The 27,705-nt window shown below is 42.8% G+C and overlaps 2 protein-coding genes across 4 annotated transcripts in view; one reads left to right on the top strand and one right to left on the bottom strand.

Annotated features, from left to right (window-relative positions):
* Positions 1-6,191: 6,191 nt before the first annotated feature.
* Positions 6,192-10,142, top strand: phox2a (paired like homeobox 2A). Its single transcript, XM_085130272.1, has 3 exons — positions 6,192-6,867; positions 7,868-8,055; positions 8,192-10,142. Exons 1-3 carry the CDS (start codon positions 6,645-6,647, stop codon positions 8,684-8,686), a joined length of 906 nt encoding a protein of 301 aa, XP_084986398.1. The 5' UTR covers positions 6,192-6,644; the 3' UTR covers positions 8,687-10,142.
* Positions 10,143-11,421: 1,279 nt separating this feature from the next.
* Positions 11,422-27,705, bottom strand: part of inppl1a (inositol polyphosphate phosphatase-like 1a) — a 28,315-nt gene continuing 12,031 nt past the window's right edge. Inside the window, exons 5-27 of one of the 3 annotated variants that reach the window (XM_085130269.1) lie at positions 27,098-27,244; positions 26,326-26,422; positions 25,413-25,502; positions 24,122-24,223; positions 22,600-22,750; positions 22,315-22,421; positions 21,513-21,615; positions 21,218-21,414; positions 20,409-20,526; positions 19,904-20,000; positions 19,077-19,215; positions 18,886-18,985; positions 17,949-18,037; positions 17,774-17,855; positions 17,578-17,667; positions 17,211-17,324; positions 16,643-16,819; positions 16,398-16,553; positions 16,129-16,204; positions 14,984-15,070; positions 14,150-14,861; positions 13,708-13,841; positions 11,422-13,601 (exon numbers count right to left, since the gene is read on the bottom strand). In XM_085130269.1, coding sequence (XP_084986395.1) covers positions 13,502-13,601; positions 13,708-13,841; positions 14,150-14,861; positions 14,984-15,070; positions 16,129-16,204; positions 16,398-16,553; positions 16,643-16,819; positions 17,211-17,324; positions 17,578-17,667; positions 17,774-17,855; positions 17,949-18,037; positions 18,886-18,985; positions 19,077-19,215; positions 19,904-20,000; positions 20,409-20,526; positions 21,218-21,414; positions 21,513-21,615; positions 22,315-22,421; positions 22,600-22,750; positions 24,122-24,223; positions 25,413-25,502; positions 26,326-26,422; positions 27,098-27,244 — 3,265 coding nt within the window. In that variant the 3' untranslated portion in view covers positions 11,422-13,501. Of the gene's footprint in view, positions 13,602-13,707; positions 13,842-14,149; positions 14,862-14,983; positions 15,071-16,119; positions 16,205-16,397; positions 16,554-16,642; positions 16,820-17,210; positions 17,325-17,577; positions 17,668-17,773; positions 17,856-17,948; positions 18,038-18,885; positions 18,986-19,076; positions 19,216-19,903; positions 20,001-20,408; positions 20,527-21,217; positions 21,415-21,512; positions 21,616-22,314; positions 22,422-22,599; positions 22,751-24,121; positions 24,224-25,412; positions 25,503-26,325; positions 26,423-27,097; positions 27,245-27,705 lie in introns of all 3 variants that reach the window. The other 2 variants (XM_085130267.1, XM_085130268.1) reach the window with 2 other exon arrangements.

Consider the following 27,705-nt stretch of genomic DNA (forward strand, 5'->3'; position numbering starts at 1 on the left):
GCAGCCTAATTAGTTTAGAGGGAATTTAATTCAATTAACTTTCCACAGCTCCGCGCGCCCCGCCGCTGGGCTGCTTTCAGAGCGCGGGGCCAGAGCTCGAGATCTAATTAGCGTGTTTGGAGAAGCTCTCCTGCGCGCGGCCATCCCTCGCCGCTCCAGCTGTGGTGTGCTTGTATCTGTGTGTATGTGTGTGTGTGCGGTCTCCCGGGACCTGGTTTTTATCCTAAAAAGCTTCTTTTTTAAGTAACATGCCGTTATCCATTAGGATAATACAGGTCTGGTGCTGCAGCAGAGGTGTACGCAGCTTGTGAATAACCGCAGCTGCTCTGCGTCATATTCTGCCTGATGAATGCGCGTTCACTTCAGGTTAGAGCGGACTTAAATAATAATGAGCGTAATGTGATGGGTTAAAATTAATGGCCATGTTTCGAGGCAATTTTTTGGCAACTCCATCCTGATGAGCCTTTGTGCCGGACAGTCATTTTTTGGCTCATAAAGGTTTGTCTTAATCTGTCCCAGTCGGACTAGAACCTGACAAGAACGTGGATTTCTGACTGTGCTGCGCCAAATTCCACCGGGTATCTAAACGAATATGCTGCTTTTTTAGTGCACTTAGCACCCTGTGGTTTTTCCAACTGTGCGCACATTTTATGCGCAAAAAATTCAGATTTTATGAAGCCATTTTCCGTCATATAAAGACAAAGCTCAGATCTTTGTCAGTAGCGGTGCAGTTAATTAAGGAGCCATGTCTTTACTTCTCCTCTCTCGGTCTGTTTACTCACTGCACTCGCCACATAAATGGGATAATGCGCACTGAAAATTAGCTCGATTTAATATTTCAAAACTATTTGACTATATTCGTATTAGATCTATTTTCTCCTCTAGAGTAGACTCCACACCAGACTGTGATTGTGATCTAGCACACAAGCACCGGCTGACTGAGGACTTAGCCGTAACTTGCTGCCTCTCTAACGCAGTTAGACGCGCGCTATCGTCTCTCGCCGGAGCGTCACGGTATATTCGGGTAATTGGGGACTGATATGCGGAGACAGCCTGCACCGACGGGACCCCCACCCGGGGGGGGGGGGGGGGCACCAACCCCCTCCGATCCAGCTCCGTCTCTCATCCATCACCTTGCAAATCAAATGTGCACACCGCCAGCCTCGATTGCGGCCGTGAAGACGCAGGCCGATGTTAACTGCAGGATCCGCGAGCTCTGATTTTATTTTATCCGCAATCAAATCGACCTCCGAGGGAAGAGAATCTTAAGAGGGGCGATGACACGACACATTTTAGTCACACTGCAGGTAGCAGGCCAGCTGCTCGGCTGTTTTGACTGCACAGTCACATTATGAGCAAATGGGGGGAAAATACAAAAGTAAATAACAATAATCACGAATCCTTAAAATCCTAGAAGTACGGGCTCTTTAACAAAGGCAAAACAATGCACTGATCGATTGATTATCAGTTACATAAATCACTGTTGGGACATTTAGAATTATAGGGACAAAGAGCTACAGACAAATGATTGCTCAGTTAGCAGCTGAGTATTTAAAAATATGGAGACACTTGGTGATACAACGCGCGTAGACTTCTGTCCAAAGAACCCACGCACGTTTTAAATCACACTAACTTTTATTTTACAGATAAGTGTTCATATTAAAAACAACGATTTACTGCAACACATTCCTTTAAAAGCAGAATTGTGAATATTTGTTGAAACGATTACATTAATCCGCGTGTAATTTCACATTAAATCAGGTCAGCGTGACCAGATCCCAACAAACTAAATGTGGGACCCGTTAGTAATCAAATATTTACCATTTACCAACTCTCTTGCTAAGTAAAAACAAGAAGAATAGAAAAAGAAGCTGAAGTTTGCTCTCATGGTATCATGTAATGGTTTTATATACTCCTGTATGCTGGGTTTCAGTGGGGATGCAGCCATAGATTGGCAGAACGTATTTGACTCATATCTGACCATTTCAGCCATTTTTAGCCAGTTATCACACGCATGCTGCTTCATTCACACCAAATTTTCTACTTTGCAAAATAAAGATAAAGAAATATCTTGACAATGAAGATAAAAAGCTAAAACAAAAGGGGGAAACGGAAAAACTCTAGTGGCCAGTTGGCTCTTTTTTCTTTCTTTCTGATAGTTCGGGGTAAAATCCAGACTTCGGAAAACCGCATGTCCTGCAGAGCCGGTCAAACAGGAGGAGGAGGACTAAAAATGCTGTGCAGTAAAACTTAAAGACGGGCACCTGGTCACCCTAAACCAGGCAGCGAAGGAGGGTTATCGCCTGCCTAAAAAAGCATTTCTCTTGGTGCACAGCCATCAGCTGGATGTAGCTATGCTCACATCATGTAGTGTAATATTTATTGTACTCTGGACCTTGGCACTGACTTCAGTTAAGTCGATGAAATAGTGTAATCTCTGCTTTTATTTGAGCATTACAGCTTTTTTTTCAAAGCTCGACAAAGAGGAGGTTAATATCCAGCCCTGCGAATCAATAGCTGCCTGAGTCTGGAGCAAGAAAACGGCTTTGAGCACATGGGACATGTTCTTCTTTGAGCTTCGGTGATGGATGGATGGACCTGGCAGTCTCCCTCTCTGACTGACAGCCTCGCTTGGATGTCAGACCCACCGCCTGTCACAGAGACAGAAACCGGACTGGGCCTCCCGGGTGGCTTTTCATCACGCCAGTGTCGCCGCTGTCCCATCCTTCACTCACCCCGTCTCCCCCGTCTCTACCCACACACCTCTCCATCTCTCCTTCAAGACTATCCATCCATCCATCACACAGGCCGCCCTTTTCATCCGTGCGCCATCACCGCCAACAAGGCGCACACACGAGTTTCCGACCGCCCTCTTCGTTAAGGCCAATCTGCATGCAGCCCTGCAGAGCTCCAGTCGGTGTCGTTAGGGCAGGAAGACCATCACAAGGAATTAGAGCAGCAGGAAAGACGGGAGCAGAAAAAAGAAACGCCGAGAATTTAATTTCTCTGCGGATCATCCCCCTTTAGCGGGCAGACAGGACAATTAATGTGGCCTGAATTTTTTAAAAAAAAAGAAGAAGCAAGCAAAACAAAAGAAAACATGCAGGTTAATGCGCTCTGGGTAATTTTGTGACCTCAGTAAGTCCCTCACTGAGAACATGAAGTGATTGGGTTAGGCTTTAAAACTTCTCCCATGAAACCTTGAAATACAATTATTATTATTATTATTATTATTATTATTATTATTATAATTATAGACTTCGAGGTTAGCGCATTAAAAATCATAGCTTCAGCTTCAGCAATAAATGCAATTCTATTTAATTCTATTTTATTTTGTAGAGCTGTCATTTACAGTTTTATCATCGGTAATTTGAATGTTTATTACCAGATAATGTTACCAATCAGTCGCTGAAAGGAGTCAGTCATACTCTGATTACAAACAGACAGCACGCTACGGGCCTTCATTCGCTTTTCCCTAATAACCCACGGGCCTATAATCCTTATAGTCGGGGTTCCTCTCTCAGGGGCTCTCAGGAGCCTCTAGGGGACCATTGTGTGCCCCCTCTGTTGACTCAGACGCCATGAATGCCAAAGCTCCCCGTTACTGTTTCCTAAAAATCGCCCCATGAATGTAAAAGTCCAAAGTTAAAGCCTTCGCAGCAGAGAAGTCTCCCCCTGCGCCGGAGCACTATAGGGCGGATTAGCGGCCTGGAAGAGACCGGTCCCTTCTTTGAAGGGATTAAAGTTTAAATGGTTTAAAAGCGGCAGAGCTAGGGTCGTTCCTGGCTGCGCTTTTTTTTTTTTTTTTTTTTTTTTTTGGAAGGCAGAAACGACCCTGGAGAGTTTAACTTTGAAACTGTTTAAGTTTCTCGGTAAACTCACCTCTGAACCCAGCAAAGAGAAAAGCGGACATACAACAGACGGAAGGCCTGGGAGCTGACCGGTTAATCCAACAGAGGAAAGAAAAACTCACACAATGTAGGGCTGTATTTATTTAAGTGCCTTAAACGTTATAAGGGTTGATGCAGGTTATAATTATTGCTGTGATTTTGTTTAAGGATTTGAAAATCGTGTAAAGTGTCATGACGCACACACGAAGCAATAAATGAAGTGGTCCATAATTAACTTTTTTCTTTATTAATATCATGTGTAAAGTCTTTCTCCTGAAGTCAAAAAGACCTTCGTGTACCAGCTGCACTGAGCTGTAACGAATGCGTAACGATACTTTGTGACGGCGATGCCCCAAATATTTTCAAATGTGCATTAAATCGGTGGTTTTGATAAGTAGCGTATTGTAAAACGAAGTCTTTGAGTTTAACAATTCCTAGAAAAAAATCGTAAATAAAATAAAATCGTATTATACAAAAGAAGAAAAAAAAGAGTTGGGTCCCTGTAATGACAAATCAGCGGCCTCAGACTTGTTTGTCTCGTGCGGGCCTCATCTGTGATGTTCAGGCAGCATCGAGCATCTGAACACAACTAGCCCCGCGCGCCGCCCCGCCTCGAACTCCATCACACGATAAACACCGTAAACAAATCTGATTATTGTCGCTTATTTGTAGTTTAAGCGAACGCGACGAGGCGAATGCGCGCATGCGCGCGTGTGCAGCGGGTTAATGTCATTAAGGAGCATCAACAGCATCATCATCAGGAGCAGCTGCAGCGTGTGCAGCCTGTGGTCAAAGGAAGGCAGGGCGCGCACGTTGAGCCATTTTTATGCGTGCACGCAGGCCAAACTTAATTAATTCCTCGCGGACACGCAAAACCTAATTTTGGTTTGTGGATTTTATTATTTGCTAGAACTAATGAAATGCGTGTTAATTTCACGAAAAGCAGCGAGAAACCCCCTCTTTTTTTAAAATGGCACCACATTTGGCAGCTACGTGGAGCGCGCGCGCGTCTGCCTGCCTGCCGGTTTCAAAGCCTCCCCGTTTGTGCGCGCGCGTGTCTGTGTAATGGGGGCCGTGTGGGATATGACTTATCACATTGTATGACACCGAACAATAAACTTAAACCAATTTATGAAGCTTCAATGCGTTTATGGTTAGCCTGTCGTGGTTGCTCGGTTGTCTCCGCAGCCAGCTCCCTCTCTAGTCCTATACATCAAACTGACGCTCACTCTGGTGACATCTCCGTAAAAGTGATCGGAATCAAATCAAAGCTTTTAATCTCACCAATCACCGTCACATCTGGACGTTTCCCCTCACATAAAGACTTCTGTGGCTGAGCCGCGGATGGTTCCAGGAGCTCGCAGGGACACTATTGACCGGTTATGGAGCATTATTATTATTATTATTATTATTATTTATTATTATTATTATTATCATCATTATTTGGGGGGCGAATCTGTTTGTGCATATTTCAGTCGTCTGTGACGATATTAAGCAGACTGTTATGGCTTAAAGTCGTCACATATGTCTTAATATCGCAAAAAACCCTTCACTAGAACCTCCCAGAACAGCGAGGATGTCTATCCCGAGGGTGTGTTTCTCAAGCACCACGTTTTCTTTCTAAAATTAGCTTCTTTGTATTCACGTTTTAAGAATAAAATGTTTCCAAGCTTGTAGGCCTGATGTGTTGTTTGGCTACATTCGTGCTTTACTTCAGTTTCTAGAAGACCCATCCTAAATAGAAAAATAAATAAATAAATAAAAATCACAGACAAGGTTTCCAAAGCGATCATGCATATTCTGTAAGGTCCAAGTTTTTTCAGAGCGAGTGGTTTCAAAATATAGCTAGGAGAAAAAAGGAATAAAAATGTATTCATTTAGTTGTTCAAAAAATTCCCACCTGTAAACTTTATTCACCAGCTGAATTTTTCATTTAAACAGCTGGAATGAATTAAGCTAAGCACCTACATTAATTTCATTAGTAACACCTGTGTTCGCCCAGGCGACAGGTAGGCCATTACTATGACGTAAACACTGATTATAGTGACGCGTCAGTAAAACTCTGAAATAGTGACGTTCGGTTTTGTACGGCTTCGTTTTACGGCTGAAAGAAAAACTCTGAACTCACCGGAATCACAAACGTCCGATTAAGGATGCACGCGCGTTATAGCGGGCTGTAATTGTTTTTAGACGCGCGCGATTTAACTCCGCGGACACCTGCTAGCTCGCGATGCTGTGGGCCGCGTGGGCGGTGCAGAGAGCGGTGGGAGGGGAGCAGAGGGGAGGGGGGCCGTCCGTGTCCGTGCTCGCTCACTGGTGGCATTGTCATGGAAACAAGACCACCGCCTTCGCTATTGTCTCGCGCTCTGCCAAGTTTATTATAAACAGCGCGCGAGCCGCTGCGCGCTGTCAAACGGAGCGCGAGCGCAGAGCGAACCTCAGTCCAGGGAGGGGAGCCGCAGAGACGGACAGAGAGAGGGGAGAGTAGGGAGAGAGAGCGGAGCTGCAGAGAAAACATCTGGATTACTTACCAGCCGCGTGACGGTGACATACAAACCTTAAAGCCCACAAAAGCCTGGAGAAACAAACCAACCGCGTCAGGAGATTCTGGAGAAAAAAGTCCAACTCTGACTGGTTTAAACGACTCACAGCAATCCCAGAAACTAACAGCAGCCTCAGACCCGACTGAAGCCGCCCTGACCCGAGTTTCCAGCGCACTTGTTCACAGACCGGTGTCTGCGCCGGCTGACCTCCATGTATAAGATGGATTACTCATACCTGAACTCCTATGACTCCTGCATGGCAGCCATGGAAGCGTCGGCCTACGCGGACTTCAGCTCCTGCAGTCAGGCCAGCTCCTTCCAGTACAACCCGATCCGGAGCGGCCCTTTCTCCAACCCTGGCTGCACTCCCCTCAGCACGACCAGCTGCACGCTGGGAGCCCTGCGAGAGCACCAGCCCACACCTTACTCCTCAGGTACAGGAACCTCTCCTTGTGTTCCCGTTTCAAGGTCTCCGCAAGATTTCATTAAGACACCAAAAGATCATCAAGAGAAGGGCGATATGATCATATTTAACTGTCAGCTATGATTTTTTTTTGATATATATGACACAAATTTTAAATGACTAAATTAAATATCATGCTTATGAAGGAGATGATGATGATGATAATAATGATAATAATAATAATAATAGAAAAGGCGAATCATTCTTTATTTTTAGCGGGGATAATTATATCATTATTTAAACAAGTAATTAATGTTTGTTGTTCCGCAGTGTCTGTGGATTTTAACTGACTAAAGTGCTGGAGAATCTTATAGTTTCTGTTTGCATAACAATCTTAGACGGCGAATTATTTTTGTGGCAAAACTCTGTATAAATTAATCCAATAATCCGGTTTATTTAAGTTTATAACGAGGCGATTTTGATTTATTTTTTTAGTAAGGAGGAATGGTTAACACTTAAAAATGGGTAATAATAACTTTTTAAAAAAGAGAATAAACAAACAGTTAATGGATTTTTCCCACTAAACATTTTATTATAAATCAACCGATTGTACAGCCTCCCGGTGTCCGGGTTGGTGTGGCCAGATGTCAGCTACGGATGGGTTTAAAACCAATTAATCAATTAATCCTCCTCATTTAGTAACCTTACAAGAGCTATTTAATTTTTAATAACTATTTTAAGAACAGAAAATTTCCCCAAAATTTTTTACAAAACAGAAATAAACGTAAATATATATATATATATATATATATATATATATATATATATATATATATATATATATATATATATATTTTTTTTTTTTTTTTTTTTTTTTTAAGTTAAATAATAAAAAAAATGCGGCGAGATGAGGCGTGAAATGTTTCGTGGCCTCTGCGACTCAGTGCTCGGCCTCCGCAGTTTTACGCGCTAGTTTAGCCCTATTAAAAAATATATATATATATTAAACGGAAACAATTATTCCCTTTCAGTCCCTTACAAGTTCTTCTCGGACCCATCTGGCCTGAACGAGAAGAGGAAGCAGCGGCGCATCAGGACCACGTTCACCAGCTCCCAGCTGAAGGAGCTGGAGCGCGTGTTCGCAGAGACGCACTACCCGGACATCTACACCCGGGAGGAGCTGGCGCTGAAGATAGACCTGACCGAGGCCCGAGTACAGGTGTGCCATCAGGCTTTTAAATCTTCAGCACGACAGAAATGAAGTGAAAGTCAGGACGTCTGACACTTATATAACAAATAAAACTGTGTATCCGCCTAATGCCCCGTCTTCACCTGTGTATGTGTGTTTCTGTCAGGTGTGGTTTCAGAACAGACGTGCCAAGTTCCGTAAGCAGGAGCGTGCAGCCAACGCCAAAGCCAACAGCTCTGCTGGCACCACAGGCAGCAGCACCAACAACAGCTCTGGAGGGAAAAAGGGCGGGGAGCCAAGATCTTCATCAGATGATGATGAGTCTAAAGAGTCCACCTGTAGCCCCACACCTGACAGCACGGCCTCCCTGCCGGGCTCAGCCAATGGAAACTTGGGAAGCCCTGCCAGTCTGAGCCCCAGTCCGGCTCCTGCCAACAGCAGCTACACCAACACCTCCAGCTCTCCGGTTCTCCAGGGGCTGAAGCCTCCCAGCTGGTCCAGTCTGGGGCCCTCCAACCCAGCCGTGGCGCAGCCCGCTGCCCAGACTCAGGAGATTCTGAAGGCCTGGCAGCCAGCGGACAGTATGACCGGGCCCTTTGCCGGAGTCCTGTCCTCTTTCCACAGAAAACCCAATCCCACCATCAAGACGAATCTGTTCTGAAGAACAGAGGAAGACAAATGAGAAACAAACTGTAAGCGAGAGGAGTTTCTAGCCTTTGTGGAGAGAGACAAGACTTGCCCATTAAAACACTGAATCCGTTGCTGTAGTCTGCTGCGGTCCAGCAAGGTTCTCAGTTCTTCTCTAACCGACTCAGAAAATAAAATCACAGGTCTGCTCACCATCTGCCGTCCAAAAATATTATGCAACAGTGCACACTGTACCTGTAAAATCTACCTTGACACGGGCAGTTTCCTCCCTTTCCTGCAATGACTCCACTCTCACTCCCCGATAAAACAAAGAGAAATACTTTACTTAATAACGGTAAACTATACAGGCCCTTAAACTGTCCATATTTGCATCGTCTTTTCGGTCTCTCTGGTGCACTTACATTCCCACATTCACTGCACTGCAGCAAACTCGGTGGTGCATGGCAGCAGCTCTGATGAGTATGGCGGTCAGGTACGAGTTTAAAGCAGAAATCTAAACATCACACTCCGAAATCTGCTGGGGAAGCAAACTTTCACCCTCAAGCACAACTTCCTCTAAGCCCCCCCCCCCCCGACACACAGGCTTTCACCAGTCGGAATAGGTTCCCCCCTAAATCTCTTTGCCAAGCAGAGCAGGGGCACCCAAAAATCCAATTAGACCTGCCGGGTCTAGACCAGACATCCCCAGTTCACCTCACCCCCTCCTTCTTTACTGTATCAAGTCCTCCAGAATCCCACACTCTCGCCGTCCCATCATGCCTTTATCTATCAAACAGTTTGTCAGACTTTTGCAAGGCAAAGAGTTGGAGGCTTTAAGGTGTTTCGACTCCATTTTTAGTTCATATGCTGCTACTTTCTCCCCTGTTCTTTGTTCGGAATAAAGCAGATTGTAGCCTGATTATATCTGACGTCTCTGACCGGACTGAAGCGAACAAACGACTTTGTACAGCAGGTCGCAGTCCAGGTTAGGGTCTTTAGCAGGCTTACGAGTCATACGTTTCTCTCCCATAGGTGACACATGTGGGGTAATCTGGCAATACACTGAGAGATGGAGTTTTGTACTGTATCCGCATTAATACTCAGATTTTGTTTCTTCTTCTTTTTTTTTTAGCTTGCGAGAGTTGCTTGTAAATCACCTCTATTGCATTTTGATGAAACTCACTGGTTTCTGAGGAAGAAAAAAAAAAAGTATTTATTAATATTTTTATTATGTCAGTGAGAAACCTGCGCATTTATTTGAACTGCCCCATAAAGTTTTGTGACTGTAAATTCTGTAATTAGTAATATAAATATTAGGTAGGCTTTGTTTTTGGTTTTTTGCTTTACAGATCCATTTCATTGCAGAGCGCCTGTCTCACGGACCAACGCGTCAACGACAACTACGGACTGACAGAAAGCTCGAGTGAATGAGATGTTATAGCACTACTCTGAATATTCTAATAAATCTACATTATGGAGGCATTACCTGGCGCGTGTGGTGGTCTGGCTTCTTGTGTGTGGCATCACCATAACAGTGTTGTGTTTTATGTGCAAACATATACAGGTTGTCATACAAATCCAATTCCAAAAACGTTGGGATGCTGTGTAAAATGTAAATAAAAACAGAATGCAATGATCTGCAAATCTCAATCTCAGTTAACAACAGAATAGAGAAAACAAACATAAGAAATGTTTAAATTGTGACTATTTTATAAAATATGAGCTCAATAAGAATCTGATGACAGCTATGCATCGCAAAAAAATTGGGACAGGGGCAACAAAAGGCTAGAAGAGTCAGTGGTCCTAAAGAGAAACAGCTGAAGGAACATTTTGCAACTAATTGTGCTAATTGGCAACAGGTCAGTAATAAAAAGATGATCAGGTATATAAAATAAAGCATCTTAGAGAAGCGATTCTCCAGTCTACAAATTGCAAAATGATTTTCTAATAATCTTCCTGAACATAAAATTGTGAAGACTTTACTATCTCACCATTCACAGCACATAATATCACCAAAAGATTCAGAGAATCTGGAGAAACTTTGGATAGCACTATGTTAAAAACAGGCCTTATTCTCTCATGGAGATCACAGCATGGGCTCAGAAACATCCTGTGAGCACCGTGCCATCCACAAACGCAGGTCAAAGCTCTATCGTGCAAAGAAGACGCTGCATGTGAAGATGATTCAGGGGAACAATGCACATTCAAAATGCGCTGTCATCACAAACTGAAACGTGAAATGCTGCATCCTCTGGATGAAAGACAGGAAGTTATTTTCCCATCTAAACAATGTCCTTTTCAGAGAAGGCCTTGCATATTTTAGCAGGATGATGCTAAACCGCATACTGCTGCAAGACTGCAGGTGCTGAACTGGCCTGCCAGCAGAACATTCACCAAATATTAAAAAAACCCACAAAAAAACAACCCAAACAAACATCTGGAGCAATGAAACCAAAACTATGACAGAAGAGTAAGGACTGCTGATCAGCCAGAATCTGATATCAGACAAGAACGGGACAGCATTCCCCTCCCAGAAGTCTGTCAAGGTTTACGGACTGTTAAAGGAAGAGGTACAGGATGTTAAACGCGCTCCTGCCATAAAATCAGAGTGATCTTTTTTGTTCTTAAAATGATGATTTTTCCCCCCTCAGTTTAAATAGTTGATATGTTGCTTTTATGACATTTGTAAACCCAGCTCTCTCTTTTTTGAAGCAGGTCTACAGCTCACAGCTTCCTCTGCTGACAACAAACCAAGAGAATAAATTCATGTTTAAATATGTAAGGGTATTACAATTTAATTGAATAAAAATACATGGGTGAACAACTTACATTAATTTAACACAACCAACGTAGACTGGATGAAGAAACAACAAGAAATGGAGTGTCAGATAAAACAACAAGTCTCTTTTTTCCACTTACAAACACAAACACAAACACACACACACACAGACACACACACACACACACACACACATCACTGAGAACACTGAAAAGGCTCAAAAAGACTTAAATTTAACACAACTGAACGACAGATCCAGAGTCTCTGTGCTGTGACGGTTGGGCCGTTAAAGGATTAGACACATTGTAAAAAAACAAACATAAGAGGCGAGTAGAGTCAAAGGTTATAATTCAACAGTGTATTTGAGTGGGAGGGGGCTTTCTTTGAGGCGTGAATGAAGGTCTCATTCACAGAGTTAGAGATGAATGCTTTACTATGTTGACAGCAGTAAACACACATGACATTCACATCTTAGTGTTGGTGATCCCCCTTAGAAGAAGGCAGGTGTCAGGCATGTGGAGGTGAAGTCACATCTCTTTAAGGTCTTTTCTTTTTTTAAATTGAAATTATGAACAAATAAAACTATCCGACTTTTAACTGCTTGAAAACTAAATCTAAAACCAAATTTGACTAAGGAGTGTAACAGCTTTTACTGGCATACTTTGTCCTGTGTTCCGCAGGTTTCCAGGGTCAGGTTTGTGGCGCAACAGCGCCATCTGCTGCTCACATCCAGAAACAGTAGCCTGACCTGCAGAAACCTGAGTTTTCTGTTTTCAATCAGTTGACAGCGTCTCCCATAAAAGTAAAAGGTGCCGTGATCCTAAAGCTAGGCAATGCGTTGAGTAATTTAAGAAAAAAACAAACTAAATGACAGTAAAATGTCAGAGAGAAAACAAATGTTTTGGTGTTGAATTAGTTCATGTATTTGGCTACGTTAACCAATTGCCTGAACGCTGCTCCATTTATATATTTGAAAATGAAACGCAGAAAATATGCTGACATATTTTCAAGGCAACAAACAATAACATACATTTTCTTCTGTGAATTCAAATTCAGCATATTCACAGGCAACATGTGAGAATGAGAAATGTACTTATATCTCACCTTGGTACAGCATTAATTACACCATTTAGCCTCCTCATTTTATTGACCTATACTGACTGTTTCAATAACAACCAGCTGCAACAGGCCACTTAAAAAAAGGCGACGTGACAAGTTGATGGCTAACACAGTCACCTAACATGCTGCACCCAGGTGGAATACACCTTTAGCTCTAACGGGGTTAATTTGGTTTGCTCGATATTCCCTTTATCATTAAAAACATTCATAAAACCATAAATACAGACAGACACTCAGACAACACAGGCGTCCATTGAAACAACAGCGGCCTGCACATCATTAACTGAATACACAAACTGAAAAGAAATTTGAGTTTATCTCACTTAAGCCTGACTTTCTAGTTTCCTTTCGATCACCGCTTCCTGCTCTCCTCCATCACACAAGTTAAATGGTTCCTCCGCCCGAGCTCTGGGGCGGATGTTACTCCCGACTGTTCTAATTATTCCCACTGATGTCTTGTTGTGACTACGAGTGGGAGGAAGAAAAATTGGAGACTCGGAAGAACCCAGTGTTGTTAAGAGTCCAAAGCGAGGGTGCGCAACACAGGTGGTGTGTTTTCAAAGCCCTCTTTTCTCTTTCTCAAAGTCATCCTCTGTTAGAGAATTCTCAGGCCAAATGGAAACAAGCTTTAAACTTGAAGCTGCAGGTTGGGTCTGATCTAATCTCCTCTCTGGATTTAAAAGCCAAAGTTATGTAGTGATGCTTGAAGGACTGAAATGATTATCATTAAATAAGGCCACGTGTATGAGGACAACACACATAAAGTACATGTGAAAATCAAAGGACGTTGGTTGAGAAAGTGTTTTTGAAAGTACAAATGGAGTGCAATTTCTCTCAGAAGGCACAGTCTGGCATCGATTGGCACGTTCCAGCTCGGTTCAGTTGAGCTGAGATTGGGCCCGGTGTGGTACCAGGCCGGTTTGGACCAGTCATGGACCAGTTTGATGCAGTCTATTTCTGCTGCTGCTGCTGCCTGAGGCTCTCAAGCAGGATTCGCTTGTGGGCGGGGTCGTGCACTCCCGCCTCCTCCAGGTCCTCCTCAGTGATGTCACTGGAAAAAGGAGGGGAAAAAAAGGGAATTTAATAATGAAGAACTGCTTTCATTTTTATTTATTGTTGCATTATCAGAGGAAATAAAAGTCTAGATCTCCATGTACCTGAGGAACTCCAAATCGTCCCAGCCGTTGTGTAGAAGACCCTGCTCATACCGCTCCAGGCCCAACCTCTGCAGCCACTCGCCCACTGACGATTCCCCCACAGACAGAGATGAGCTACTGCTGCCCCAAAGTGCCTGCGGAGGAGAAATGCAATGCAGGAGCCACTAAATGCAGGAGCCACATCCGCCACATCATTTATGCTAACAACATTACTAAGAGCTTAAGACTGCCTCTACTTTTCTTCACTCTAATAAGGTGACACATCTTACAGTAAAAGGCTTTGATATTTAACATCAAAGTTGAAGATAGTCGTGTTTTTGTGAGAAACTGTACAAAAACTGGAGTCACCTGAAAGAAAACTACGCAAAAATCACAGCATTGCTTCTTCCAGCCTCTGAAACTGTTTTACACTGAACAGAATTACTTCCCATGAACCGCTTACCTCCTCAGGCATATCCTCTGCTATACTTTCTGTGATGGGATTTCTAGGTGGGAAGGTGCGGCAGGCATCCAGACCTAAACCCATCGGCTGCCCTCTGAGAGGAGGCGGTGCTGAGGGGGCACGAGGAGGCTGTCCAGGAAACTCACTGTCACTCAGTGTCTTTGCCATCTGGAGCACAGAGCACGACTGGTCGTCCAGCGCCCCTGCTCCAACTCCAACTCCTCCTCGCCTGAAAGCATCTCCGTGGGCAGCGGTGCCAGCTGCGGGGATCCTGACCTCAGCCAGGTCGGGGTAAAGGGAGCGAGGTTTGGTGAAGGGGGCCTCAGGAACCATCTCCAGGGCTCCCTTTGGTAGAGGAGGTGGGGGGAAGTCAGGAGGAGGTCGATTCAGTGTGCTTCCAACACCTCCTCCCTGTGCCCCAACAACACAAGCACCTCCATCGTCTTCTGAGGAGCTCTCCTCGCTAATGGCACGAACCTGTCTGCGTGGGTGAGGGGGCCCCGAGGCTGCGCCGGGGGGTTTGGAACGCGCCCCGGCAGAGGGAGGAGGGGGTTTAGCTGCCTGGGGGTTGGCTGAGGTAGGAGAGGGCAGAAGCTCAGGTGAAACGGCTGCAGCTGACTGGTTGGGAACGCCCTCCAGGATGTAGTAGGCAGGATTATTGTAGCTGTTCTTGCTGATGGATGGATCGCTGTCTGATCCGTCCTGTTTAGGTCTTCATTATAAACACAGAAACTGTTGTAAAAACTCTTTTCATCTGCCCGCATCAACAATGCATCAGACGATCTAACCTAACGTGATAGTTAAGTGTTAAGTGAAAGTGTCTGTCATGAGTACCTTGCAGCGGTCTCCTCCTTGCTGTTCCTTTCTCCCTCTTCACTGACCTTTCCCAGCTCTCCGAGTGGCTTACGAATCACAGATGGCCTGTTTTCAAAACACATCGTAACAAGTCAGCAGGCGGGACAAAAGAGAGAAGTCACGACAGTTTCAGGACATTCCTAACACGATGTTTGCAGGATGTTCGAATAGATAAACATACAAATGGAGAGACTGCACCCTACAGGTGTGTCTAGTTGCCATTCTGACTCAATGTTATAGCGTGTGACACAGCAGACTATCAAAATGTGTCTGTTGACACCATCTTTTGTTGTTGAGGGCAAACTCTTCTAATAGCTAATGTTCAATAACTAATGAATGTTGTTTAAAGGTGCCGTAGCGGTACTTCTGAAGACTGCATAAAGATTCATAGAAATCATAAAAGACAAAATTTTTATAGTAAACAAAACAAAAACACAAACACGTGGTTTAAAATGTGTTTTGTGTCGTACTCAAGTCACACTGTGCAGGATAATCAAGCATCATCTTTAGCAGTGTTTTTTTAATGCAGATATTCAATATAACACATAAATACTAGGGGTGCAAAGATACTCGTATCGATATTGAACCGTTCGATACAGTGCTTTCGGTTCGGTACGCATATGTATCGAACAATACAAAATTTTTAATTTATTTTATCAACTTTTCTTCTGACGATGCTGTCTGTGTTGAGAGCTCAGTGGGTCTGCGTTCGACTACTCCGCCTAGGCTGCACTGTCGAGCGCAGATCCACTGAGCGCAGCGCAAGCTAGCAAGACAGAAGCTAAGCTCGTTGCAACATGGCAAATTGAACCTCCCCCACCCTCATTCAAGTGGTGATTTTATACCTGTTGATCTATAATCGGTGCAAGTCACCCACTCAAGAAGAAACCCACTCAAGGTTAACCCCGAAGTTACCCGGCTCAGCTGTTCAAACGCATTCATCAACAAACTCACAAAAAGACCTGCCTGCTACGACTCAATCCCTTAAGGTATTTAAGCATCGATATTTAGGTACATGCCAGCACATCATCAACATATGCTATACAGAAAAATCCCCACTGACGTGTGGGAACTCTAAATAAAAATCAAGTGCAAAAAAAGGATTGTGTACTGACTTCACATACTCATGCCCCGATCTGCATACCACAGCAGATTTCCCTTTAGGTCCACTCGTCTCATCCTTATCCACGCTGATCCACTCTGAAACACAGCAACAAAATCAGTTTTAGAACTAAACATGACATGCTTGTAACCCTAGATCCATCACTTCCTGTCTGCAAATTTGAAAACATGCAGGCAGGAACTGTTCAAGTGATGGATGCGGCAAGCTTGAAAGACATTTAGTATCTCCTCTCTTTGTAGGTAATTGGTGTTAAGGTGGAAAGTGCATTACCGTACAATCGCTCCCTGGTTCCCATTCTTTCAGAAGGGACTCTGACCCTCATTGACCCTCGGATATTTCCTGTTTCCTCCCCACGGTGAGAAAGGTAGGTGTGGAACTGTTGTGCTGTGCTGCCAATCATCGACTTCAGAGCCAACACGCACTCGCCTAAAAAGAGTGGGGGAGATTTGTTAGATTCCAGCAAACTAGATTCCCTTTAAACTTCAAAGGACCACAAGCACAGACAATCTTTATACCGTAGGACTCGTATCCATCCAGTGATTTCACTGTTAGCAAGAGATGCTGATCCTGCAGGTACTCGATCTCTGACAGAAGAGGTTTGAGTGTTGTTAACTGCTTGTTGGACCAGCCCACGCGCAGGAAGTTCACGTTATCGCTGCTCTGACTGTCGTTCTCGTAACTCTTCTTAAACTCTAAGGATTAGAGACAGAGAGAAAGACAAAGAGAGAGAGATGCAGGGACGAGAGGAAGGGGAAGAGGATAAAGGGAAGACGGTGGGGAAAAGAGCGGGGTGAGGATTCAGGTACCCATTGCATTTTAATTTAAAAGTACATGGTGGACAGGTGGCAGGGGCACAACACAGGTGAAAAATGGATTTTATGGATTCTAGTTTAAAGGTAATACTGACTGCCTGAGACCAGGAGGGAGGGAGAAAGATACAAATAAGAAGAAGCAAAAACATTTTTATTGCATCCATTCTGGGTCACGTTGCTTTACCGCAACTCCTTCTGTCGGACTGCTCATTATATTTATGTCTATGAGCATGAAAGAGTCACTGCAAAGGTGCATTCACATTCACCTCACCTTCCAGACAAGTGGAGTAAAACTCAATGAAGAACTTGGTCCTGCTCGCCGTCTTTACTATGGCCTCAATGCTCTCGAACTCGATGTAGGCCTGCTCTGAAGACTTTGGCAAACCTGTGCAGAAGTATGTGGACAGGAGGGAGGAGGAGGAAGATGGAAAGAGAAGGAAAGATCTGTGTGGGTTGTGCAGACAGGCATGTATTTAATTACTCACTTCTAAATGTTAATTGTTGAACACGGAGCGCTTAAATAACATGAACAATAACAATAATGAACTCCAAAAAGATTGTGGGAGGAAGAAAAGCCAGATAAAGTGAGACCAGGAAGTAGAGGAAGTGACAGAAAGGAAACAAAATTAAATTTGTACCTTTTTTGGAGACAAACTGGGAGGTCACGCCCACCTCAAATGTAGCAAATACAGGGGAATGATCACTGGTCACAACATCGTCTGTACAGCCTGGCAAAAAAACAAACAAACAAAAAAAACAACAACTTTAATTTCTGTCCACTTAGCATTATGAGGTGAAATTATGAAGAGGCTTTCTTCTTCTGATGATCCTCACCATAGGAGTTGCAGACTATGTGTGTTTCTGGGTAAGACTTCCACAGAATCCTATCGCACCACGATGGAACATTAGTCCTCATCTGGGACAGACGGAAAAGCAGAATTATCAGGACGAGGCACAAGAACAGAAAGAATTTATCAGAGGTGGCTCTGACGTAAGAAAGGGAACGTACCCCTGTGGCCTTCTGCTTCTGCCAGACATACGTGTCTCTTGAGCCTCGTTCGTAACGGTAGGTGGGCGGAAACGAGATTTCTTCCTCCGCTGCACGCAAAGAGACACACATCCACTTCAGTAAAGGGTCGAAGTTTAGCATATCTTAACAATATTTATAATTTTGATATAACAGCAGGTGCGATTCACAATATTTATAACCCCGGGTTAGCAATCATGACCAAGTTCTCAGTAATCGGTTTGTATTTAAGGATTTATTACATGGCATCATGGATCACTGGATAACATTGCAGGGCAACGGCTGATTTTTAGTTACCTACTAAAACAAATAATCCCAGTGATATCACACACTGATCACAGTGTTAGTGCAGACGTCATTGCATTGAGTTAAGATGAAATAATGTTTAAAAGTGAAAAAGGCTTCAGCAGTGAATGACTTGAATTACTCACTTCAGAAGATAAAACAAGTCCACACACCCTATTGTTTGGATTAATCATTAACATTAAAAAAGGGTCCAAGTTCAATTCCAGTGTAGTAAATGTCAGCAAACAGCCAACGTCTGTTCACTTTCTCAGTAAAAATCATAACTATCCAACTTTGTTTAGCTCCACATCCTCCCCCCCCCGGTTACACCCCCTCCTGCAGTGGCTCTGTGCCCCACCACGAGGGCACAGCCCACAGTTTAAGAACCACTGAAGTCTGGAAAGAAAAACCAGAGCTGATGGTGAACTATTCAGGGAACAACAAGAGTGCTGAGCAGGTGCTTTTGGTAAGTGTGAGTCATCCCTTCGGTTGTGTTTATAAGACCACTGAAACTCTGCTTTAAGGACAGGAGTCTTTTGTCAGTGTTGACTTTTCACTGGTATTACTGTTATATTTCTGTACACTGAAACACATCCTGCTCTGACTCGTGAGGATATTCATAACCAGCACTAACCAAAGCGTAAAAACACTTTATTCTTCTCTCTCTCCAGGTTGAGCTGGTCCACTTTCAGCAGGGGGTCAAACTCCTTCCTGTTAATGTAGTTTAAAATCTCCTGCACACACAAACACACACGCAGAAAACAGGGTGAGACAGAAAAGTTTCATCCACGTTTTGCAGGCTGCCTGTATTTATTTCTGCTTCACCTGTATGTCCATATCCAGCCTGTAGTTAAGGTCTCCCAGCCAAAAGAGGTGCGTGAAGCGCAGCGAAATGTCAAAGGAGCTCAGCTGTTTGTCTCCCAGTGAAAGCAGCCGCAGGATATCAAGGTAGTTCTGGTTCCTCCTGCAGAGGTCAAAGGTCACACATAAAAAGACATTTAAACAAGCTTTCACCAAATTATAATGAAAAACCAAACCAAGTTTACACTTATGGCAAACAGAAAGCACAGCCTCTTTCAATTACTATGATGAATTATTAGATTAAGTTTTGATTAATATTATAAATATTACCCAGTGTCATTATTGATTTGACAAGAAAGACAAAAAGCAGAAACTATGTGTGAAAAACAAAGCATCTCTGATTCTGAAGCTTGTGGATCCAATTTTAGCAGCAATGAACTTGCAGTAATTGTGTTTGTATGATTGTACACGTATACGCTCATCTCTTTAAGGTCCTGCCACAGTTTTTAAGTTAGGTTGAGGTCTAGACTGACTGGGACATCGCAGCACCTTCATCCTTCTCTTTTTCAGCCATTCTGTTGTAGATTTGCTGCTGTGTTTGGGATTTTGTCCTGTGTTCTAAAATAAATAATCAGAGTGTAACATGTCATGTGCTGCTGTTCATCTAAGGTTGTATTTACCTGATTCTAAGACGTGCTAAGGACCGGATGATTTTTTTGAATTATTTCCTGACCTTAGAATTAAAAGGGGGTGTGGTTTCTTTTGCAGTAGGAAGTCTCTGTTGTTGATATTGAGAGGTTTAAAACAAACAAAAAAAATAAAAATAATAAAAATGAGAGCGTGTTGGGCACCTGGCAATCTTTTCATTCCCTGATGTCAAGTGACAGTTGACAAAGCCAAACGACGTCCCATTGAACATGAAAGACACGCCCACTGCTCCTTTGTTACCTAGAAATCATCAAAGCAAACATTAAGTCAAAATACAGCAAATTAGGTGCAATTACAAGCATTACTTAACAGAAACTTTTAAAGGATCATCGGGCATCTGGCTGTGATTAAAATTAAAGTTAAAATATGAGAAACAATGAACGACTCCAGTTTGCTGAGCTGAAGGTAATCTGTATTTTTTTCTCTTATGAACTCAAGATTTTTGTGAAAGTTTAGATTTTAATTCACATTTTCTTACTAATACAGGTCCCATATTTTTTAATCAACTAACAAGTGATTCAGTCATGAACACTGCTCAAGGAGGCCATTGTTAAGACAGGAAATCAGAGCTATTTCCTCCTACATTTGAAGCAGGAAGCAAGACATAGGAAGGAATAGCAAAGACTGAATACAGAGTAGAGCCGTTACCCAGGGTATTGGCGATGCCCGTCTTGACACTGGACATCCCAACGTGGCTTATCCGGTTCTCGTGTTCAGGTTTCACCAACACAGCAAGTTTTATGTTCCACAGAGTCTGCACGGCGATCTGCAGACGGGAACGAGACACAATGAGGAACCTACAGTCATCATTTCTGTTTTCGCACCATGCAGAAATAGCCTTTTTCCCCCTCATCTTCAGTTTTTTTCCCTTCAAAGTGGGTCGTTTTTATGCAAACCACAAAAACTTCTGCTTGTTTAGAGACAGTCCTATACTTAGTTCTATATTTGTTACAGGAACTAAAGTGTGGAGAGGATAAAGGAAAGTTGTGAGGGGTCATTTGTAACCTCAAAAGTAACTCTGTTTTTTAAGGTTTTGAAGTTATTGTATTTTTTTACAGGAATTTTTGTATAACTGCGCATTACAATAAAACAATTTTCAGATATTTCAGTAATTGAAAAACCTGAAACAGAAGCAGTCACCAGTTTTATGTTTTGGTGATGAAGTCATGCAAGCATAAAGTTTTAAAATGTTTCTTTTCTCATATTAGTCAAACATAAAAATGCAGTTCTGAAAAAAATGATCAAACAAGAACTAATGTGGGAAATTTGTCTTTTTCTAAAGATGATGACATTCGCATAATAAAAAAAATCAACTTTTTTTTCATTCAAGTACAACAACAGCACTTGGTCAGTTTAGTAGTTAAAACAGCTTGGTCGCCTGAGGGTTAACCGCAACACCCCCTTATGTTCTTCATACACATTCATCAAGCCATAAACAGTTGGCTTTCTTTCCTTACCGGCTTATAATCCAGTTCTGTCTGTTCTTTCAGCAGGGCGCGCAGTGACTCCACCCACTCCCGATCGCACACTGAATTTTCCTGGCTGCCAAACACATACAGGTCATGAGGGATGGTGACGGTCATCTCGTCCAGTGTCTTCCCGAGACCACGACACAAAACCCACGACGCCACGTTTTTGGGTGCAGGTACAGAGCCTGAAACGACAGGAAAAAAGGTCAAACTGTTTCCTTTCTCTTTGAACATTTTCAGATGTATTTGTAGCCATTAAGGCGAGTCATTCAGTGTGACTAACCCATATTCCAGGTGCCTATGAAGATGGAAATCATGTCTGGCTCGTCCTGGTTGGAATGCTTGTTCTTCATCAGCTGCAGCAGCTGGCAGAACGCCTCCCGTTTCTGGCACAAACGCACATCAGTGAGCGGATGATGCCACTGACAGCTGTCATTCTGAAGTTCCTCTGAACATCTTTATATTCTATACACTTACCAACCACGTCACTGGTTACACTCTGCTAATAATACCAGCTTGGACCCCCTCTTGCTTACACAACTGACTTAATTCTTTATTCTTCTCTTTTTCAAACCATTATCTGTAAACCCTAGAGATGGGTTCGTGGGGGAAAATCCCAGCAGATCATCAGTTTCTGAAACACCCAGATCTGGCAACAATAATGCCATGTTCAAACTCACTTAAATCACCTTTCTCTGATGCTCACTTTGAACTTCAGCAGGTTGTGATTGTCATATCTACATGTATAAATACTCTGAGTTTCTGCCACATGATTGGCTGATTATATATTTGCATTAACGAACAGCTAAACAGGTGCACATTACCTCACTGATTAACAGCAGGTTTTTAATTTTGTACAAAGAGTCTCAGTGCAGACTGAATTCATAGCAGAGAAATGCATATAAGCCTGTGCAATAACTCTGGCAATGTTACTGCAAATCTGATTACGTACTCAGGCAGAAAAGGGATATGAGAGAGTATTTCTGCCTCAGTTTGAAGGCTGCATGTTAACTGTAAGTTGTCTGCAACAGTGAATAGCTGTAAAATAGCAGTTTTATGTGTCCATTTGTTTCTTGTGTGCAGACCTTGGCGCTAGCAAAGATGAAGTCTTTCCTCTGGCTCTTATCCTTCTCCTTCTCAAACACAATGCCCAGTTTATTCTGCACCCGCTGAGACTTGATCAGCTGACGTACTGAAAGACACAGAGGCGAACGGACAGCGGGTTAGAGATGGGAAGTTGCAGATAAATTCAGGGAAGAAAAGGTCATGTAACAGATTTGGAGGGTTAAAGAAGGTTCAAGTTGGATAGTGAGATTAAAATCCTATAATGGACATACTTCTTTCTGTGTGAATGGTGCCCCAATCCTTACTTTTGTCATGTGTGTAGGTGATCCAGTCCTCTTGATTGTCCTTCACCTTCTTCATTACTACCAGCCTTCCTCCCTCTACGTCCACAGACAGCGTGTACTTCTGACTCTTTCCGATCTTTGTCAGCTCCGCCAGGTAAACGTCGAGCTTCACCTGCAATGAGGCACAGGAGAAAGTTTAAACTCATTTAAACGCATACTGAGCATGCTTCTGTAAACCCTGTGTGTCTACTGAGATAATCTACCCTCCACCAGGGGTCTCTAAAACGGAGCACAAACGCTTGCTGCTTCATCTGCAGTATTAGATCTACTTTAGTCATACGCAGCCTCGAAGATGAGAAAACGCATGAATAAAATGTTGACGGTCATAGTAAATATCCAAATTCTGGTTTTAGATTCATATCCACAAAGAGAGGTGATCTGATTCTATTCATAGAGAAACTTTCTTTCACACATCAGTTATCTGGGGCAATTTGAGGATCAGTGTAATGCCCAAGGACACTTCAGCAGACAGACTGGAGGAACTGAGAAAGACAGGCACCAAACTGCCAACCTCCTTTAGCAACACACCAGCTTCTTCGCACACGCATTTTGACAAAGTGCGCTTTTTTTTGATGTATAGGTCTTACTAAGAACCGCAAGACTGGAAAAAAGTTTAAACAGATGGCGTACACTCACTCTTACTCTGAGTCACTGAGTGCTTCTGTGTTTGGGTGTCACAAGGCGGATCAGACGCCGCATCTCCTTAGCGTAGCACTTGTGTGCAACAGGAAACTACTGAAAGGATGTCGCCACAGAGAACGCAGGCTTAGCCAACAGCCAATATTTCAATCAAGCATCTCTCGACTCATCTCTCAACTCTGTGTGTCACCTCCTTCCCCCACGTCCTCCCTGACATTTTTTCCTTCTACCCTTTTCACACTTAGTTCACCACTTGTCATTTATATCATCTTAACATGTTCCTTTTTTTCCTTTTCTCAGTCGTCCTTCAGCATTAACATTTGCACACCATGCAGCTGGTACTTTTCATAATAAAACTATTACAGTCTTATACACAGCACATCAAAACTGCCTCACTTAAATTCATGCTTTTACAAGGAAATGTGATCAAATGCTGCGACAGTGATGACGTAAGCTGGAAATGCATTTCAAAAACATTCTTTTGGCCTCACATCACATCTGCTGCTAAAATTCCTGTGCTGAGACTTTTTAGCCTATTCTACTTCAGTTTATGCCGTCTGTCATATTAAATTCCACTGCCTGACAATAACATTTCAGAAATTAAATACAGAAAATAAATCTCAGGGTTTTCTACATACAAAAAAAGCAAGAAAAAAAAGATTGTTTAAAAAGATGCTTACCCAAATTGGCAGAAGGGAGCTTTAATGTCCACAGAGCAATTTGACTTTAAGGGCAATACTTAATTTCATTTGTCATAATATTGACCTGCATCACATTGCAGTGAGACAGCCGGTAATGAAGTACAGTATGTAGGCGTGCATGTTTGGTGGATGTCGGTGCATACCTCGAAGGCCTGCACAGGAATGGATTTGCTGTGACGCATGGAGTGCAGAGGAGGGGGGGAGCATGGAGAGGTCAAACTCATGTCCTGTAGAGCTTTCAGGGCCTGAGGGGTATCAGAAAGAGGCAAACACACAGGTGGAGAAACAAATAATTTAAAGAACAGAATAAAAAGACAGTTGGAGGATAAGAATAAGGTACAAAAAAAAGAAAAAAAGAAAAGAAAACTGTAACATTTTCAGTCTCGGGGTTTGTGTCAGCAAGGAAAAGGTTTCCTATTTCCTGGATGTGATCTAACAGGAGCAGGGAAGGTGGAACCAGTATCACCGTCTGGACATGTAGCCTTACTACATTGAGGCCATTTCCTCCCGAGCCAGTGAAAGCCTCCCCCACCCTCAAGTTAAGACAAAGTAGAAAACAGTGCACCATATAAACAGGAGGTTTAATTTATTATTAGTATTATTATTCTCTTCTTCTTCTCTTTATAATGTGAAACAAAGGCATTATCCTTAATACAAGAGTCTCAAACCTTGTGTTTTAAAATGTCTGCCAATAGGAAGAAAGTTGGCTTAAAAGGAGGAGGAGATAAAGCACTTTGTTCCAGACAGAGGAGGAATTTAGTGGCTGCACCAAGGGCCTTTGTAATATAAATAAGGGTTATTTTGAACTGTGAATCATGGACAGTTACTCTAGCCGACTCCAAGAATAAAAACAGTAACCTGAACATGAGCGTATTGGGTCCACTTTCCTACTTGTAAAGTCTCAGACTCTCATTAACACAGCAGGTCTTTGCTGACTTGTAGGGCTTCTAAAGGGAAGTCGAGCGATATCCCAACCCTGTCTCTTTCCTTCTGCGTGGTTTACATGTGCTGTATGTAAAAGCCTCAAAAGGAGAGAACGTCACGTGCTGCGCTACAAGCACAAGACAGATGATCCATCATATGGAGAGGGTTATCTAAACAAACCACCTCCAAACTACTAGACTAAGTACATAGAGAAAAAAGAAAGTAAGGTGAGAGCACACCGATCTTCACACTCAACGCTCACTTTTTCATTTAGATTTTTTACTCTAATCTCAACTACAAAGCAATAAAGTTTCATGACTTCATCTGGCACCACTGAACTCTACTGTGCTGACAAACTCTTGTTTACAGACTGCAGAAACACCTGTCAGAGGACTCAGAGCCGTGGCAGATCCTGCTACTGTACCACATTTTTTCCTGATGACTCACAAAGTGAAAACAATAGCCGCCACGTTGTCCATCACAGCTGTTAAATGTGCCGTCTGTGCGTACCTTCTTTTCTATGGAGGACAGCAGGTCTTTGAGAATCGCCAACTTGGTCACAAGGTTCTCCAGTTCCTGGTCTCCACCCTGATTCACTGACTGATGGAGACAAAAAAAAACACATTAGAGTCCATGTAATCCGTAAAAAGAGTGCATGTAAAAAGAGCAGCCTTAAAACTGCACACAAACACACTTACTTATATACAGAGCAGTCTTAAGGCTATTCAGTCTAAACCAGCCTAAAATCTGTTTTTATTCAAATTTTAGTCAAACTCATTGTCAGTCCTTGCTTGATGACTAAAGTGACTCCTGAACTTCAAATCGAGGATTTTGCTGGGCCACTAATCGGCCCTACTCTCTGTCCAACCACACGAAAATGTTTTTAATTACAAAGAATAACACATGCATGCAAAATATCAAAAGAACAGCATGTGTGATTCAAGTGTGTTAAAGTTAGATACGCAAAATCAGATTATATATTTTATTTGCCTGTTCTGTATACAGAAGCTTTCCTTAATACCAAGTTTCTAGCAGGAGTGCTTCCGGGATATTTAAAGGACATCACGACTCACACTCTATCTTCTCTGAAACGAAGCGTAAAGCACATCACAAGCGAGCAATCCTCAACTTTACGGGTTGGCAAATATAACAATTTTGGCTATGGTCTGAAAGAAGCTGGATAATCAGGACTTTAATAACAACGCTGTTAAGTGTTAAGAAGTTACCAAGGCTCTAGAATTGAGAGTACGTCAGGAGGGGGTTGCTTTTACATGTGTGTGAGAAAGTGAGGGAAAAAATAATAAAATCACCGCGTGTAACAGTTTGTTATGGGATATGGGATAATAAAAAGGAGGGTAAGGTTCTGCGATTGCGCAAACAAAGACACACACAACCACACACTTTTAAAAAAAGCAAAGAGTACCTGTACCTGTTGGATCATTTTGGAGACCATGAAAGCGCTTTGCTGATCAAACACTTTAGACAGGATCTCCAGGCCTGACAGAACTTTATCCACCTCTCTATTTGAGGGAGCAGAGAGAGATTCACATATTTACCTCACAGCTTCTTTCTGCACTTATGTCTTCATACAGTAACATTTCTGAAATCAAGCTGATTTCCTGCGGATCATTACAGTGTTTAAACGTGCAAAAAAAAAACCCCAAAAAAGCCCTAGAGCTGATTTAAAGAAGCAGATAGCTCTGTGGGCCGAGAGGTGTGAATCTTTAGCAGTCAGTCAGGAAACCGACAGAATATAACACTGCATAATGTACAATGCTTCACAAGTTTATTAGACCACCACTAATGTAAGGTTTATGCCACAGATGCCCTAAATTAATTATACTCATAATCACCAAAATCATTTTTGTGTGTCTTTTAATGCACAACCCACCAGTCTGTACAAGCTCTTTAATTATAATGATATTTTTAAATAACAAAATGCAAAACAAAACAAAAAGAGGAACAGCTATTAAGTGCATTATTATTTTTAATGCCAAATTACAGATAACAGTGTTTTTTTGCAATCTTATATTTGATTAATTTCTGACTTTTTCAGTCGACTGTGCTCAAATCTGGGTATAAAAGGGGAATTCAGTGTGTTACTTGCCCAACAAATACCAGTATGATTTGCAGTTTTAAATTCGTTTTGACAGCTTTCTAAAATATTGCACATGTGCAGATGTGCTGCTGCTTACCCATTAAGGCGTTTGCAGGAGGCCACTAGTGTCTTGTTGAGATGAGGCAGGGATGAGGCCCCCTGTTTGACTGCTTCGAGGTCCAAAGCGTAGCTGCCCTTCAGATACTCGTGGGAGATGGTGCTCAGGCCATTAGCTGCTGGAGTACTAAAACATATTCAAAGAAACCATTTATAACCATTGCCACCACATGACCATGATTTCCAAATGCTGGTTTGTGTATGAGAATACAAAGAGGCTTCAAATAATAACGATGCATTAGTGATTTAAAGTCCAGGAAGGCACAAATGGTTTTGGTGTGTTCAGGGAAAAGAAAACAAAATAAAAAAGTTTTAGTGCCGTTTATTTCAAGTGATTGAGAGAAAGCTAGACTCCTTGATGTGTCTCCTCTGGGCTCCATTTAGAGCTGGGCCATATCATACCGTTCACGGGAATACCGGTATAACGTTGGGCAACGATAAGCAGAATGAGAAGGGCGAAAGCGGATTGTTGAATGAAACGGATGAACCAGAACTGGTTTGTAAAAATGCTGCAACTTCAGTGGTGTGGAACTGGTTTAGCTTTCGTCCGTCGGAAAATACGGCACACTTAAAATCAATCCTTTGATT

This window comes from Neolamprologus multifasciatus, chromosome 14 (assembly GCF_963576455.1).
Source record: "Neolamprologus multifasciatus chromosome 14, fNeoMul1.2, whole genome shotgun sequence".
Lineage (NCBI taxonomy): Eukaryota > Metazoa > Chordata > Actinopteri > Cichliformes > Cichlidae > Neolamprologus > Neolamprologus multifasciatus.

Bases quoted from the DNA above. Each gene is read 5' to 3' on its own strand.
- phox2a (XM_085130272.1), top strand. From the start codon at position 6,645: ATGTATAAGATGGATTACTCATACCTGAACTCCTATGACTCCTGCATG. The intron at 6,868-7,867 runs GTACAGGAACCT...ATTCCCTTTCAG, and splicing joins GCCCACACCTTACTCCTCAG to TCCCTTACAAGTTCTTCTCG. The intron at 8,056-8,191 runs GTGTGCCATCAG...TGTTTCTGTCAG, and splicing joins TGACCGAGGCCCGAGTACAG to GTGTGGTTTCAGAACAGACG.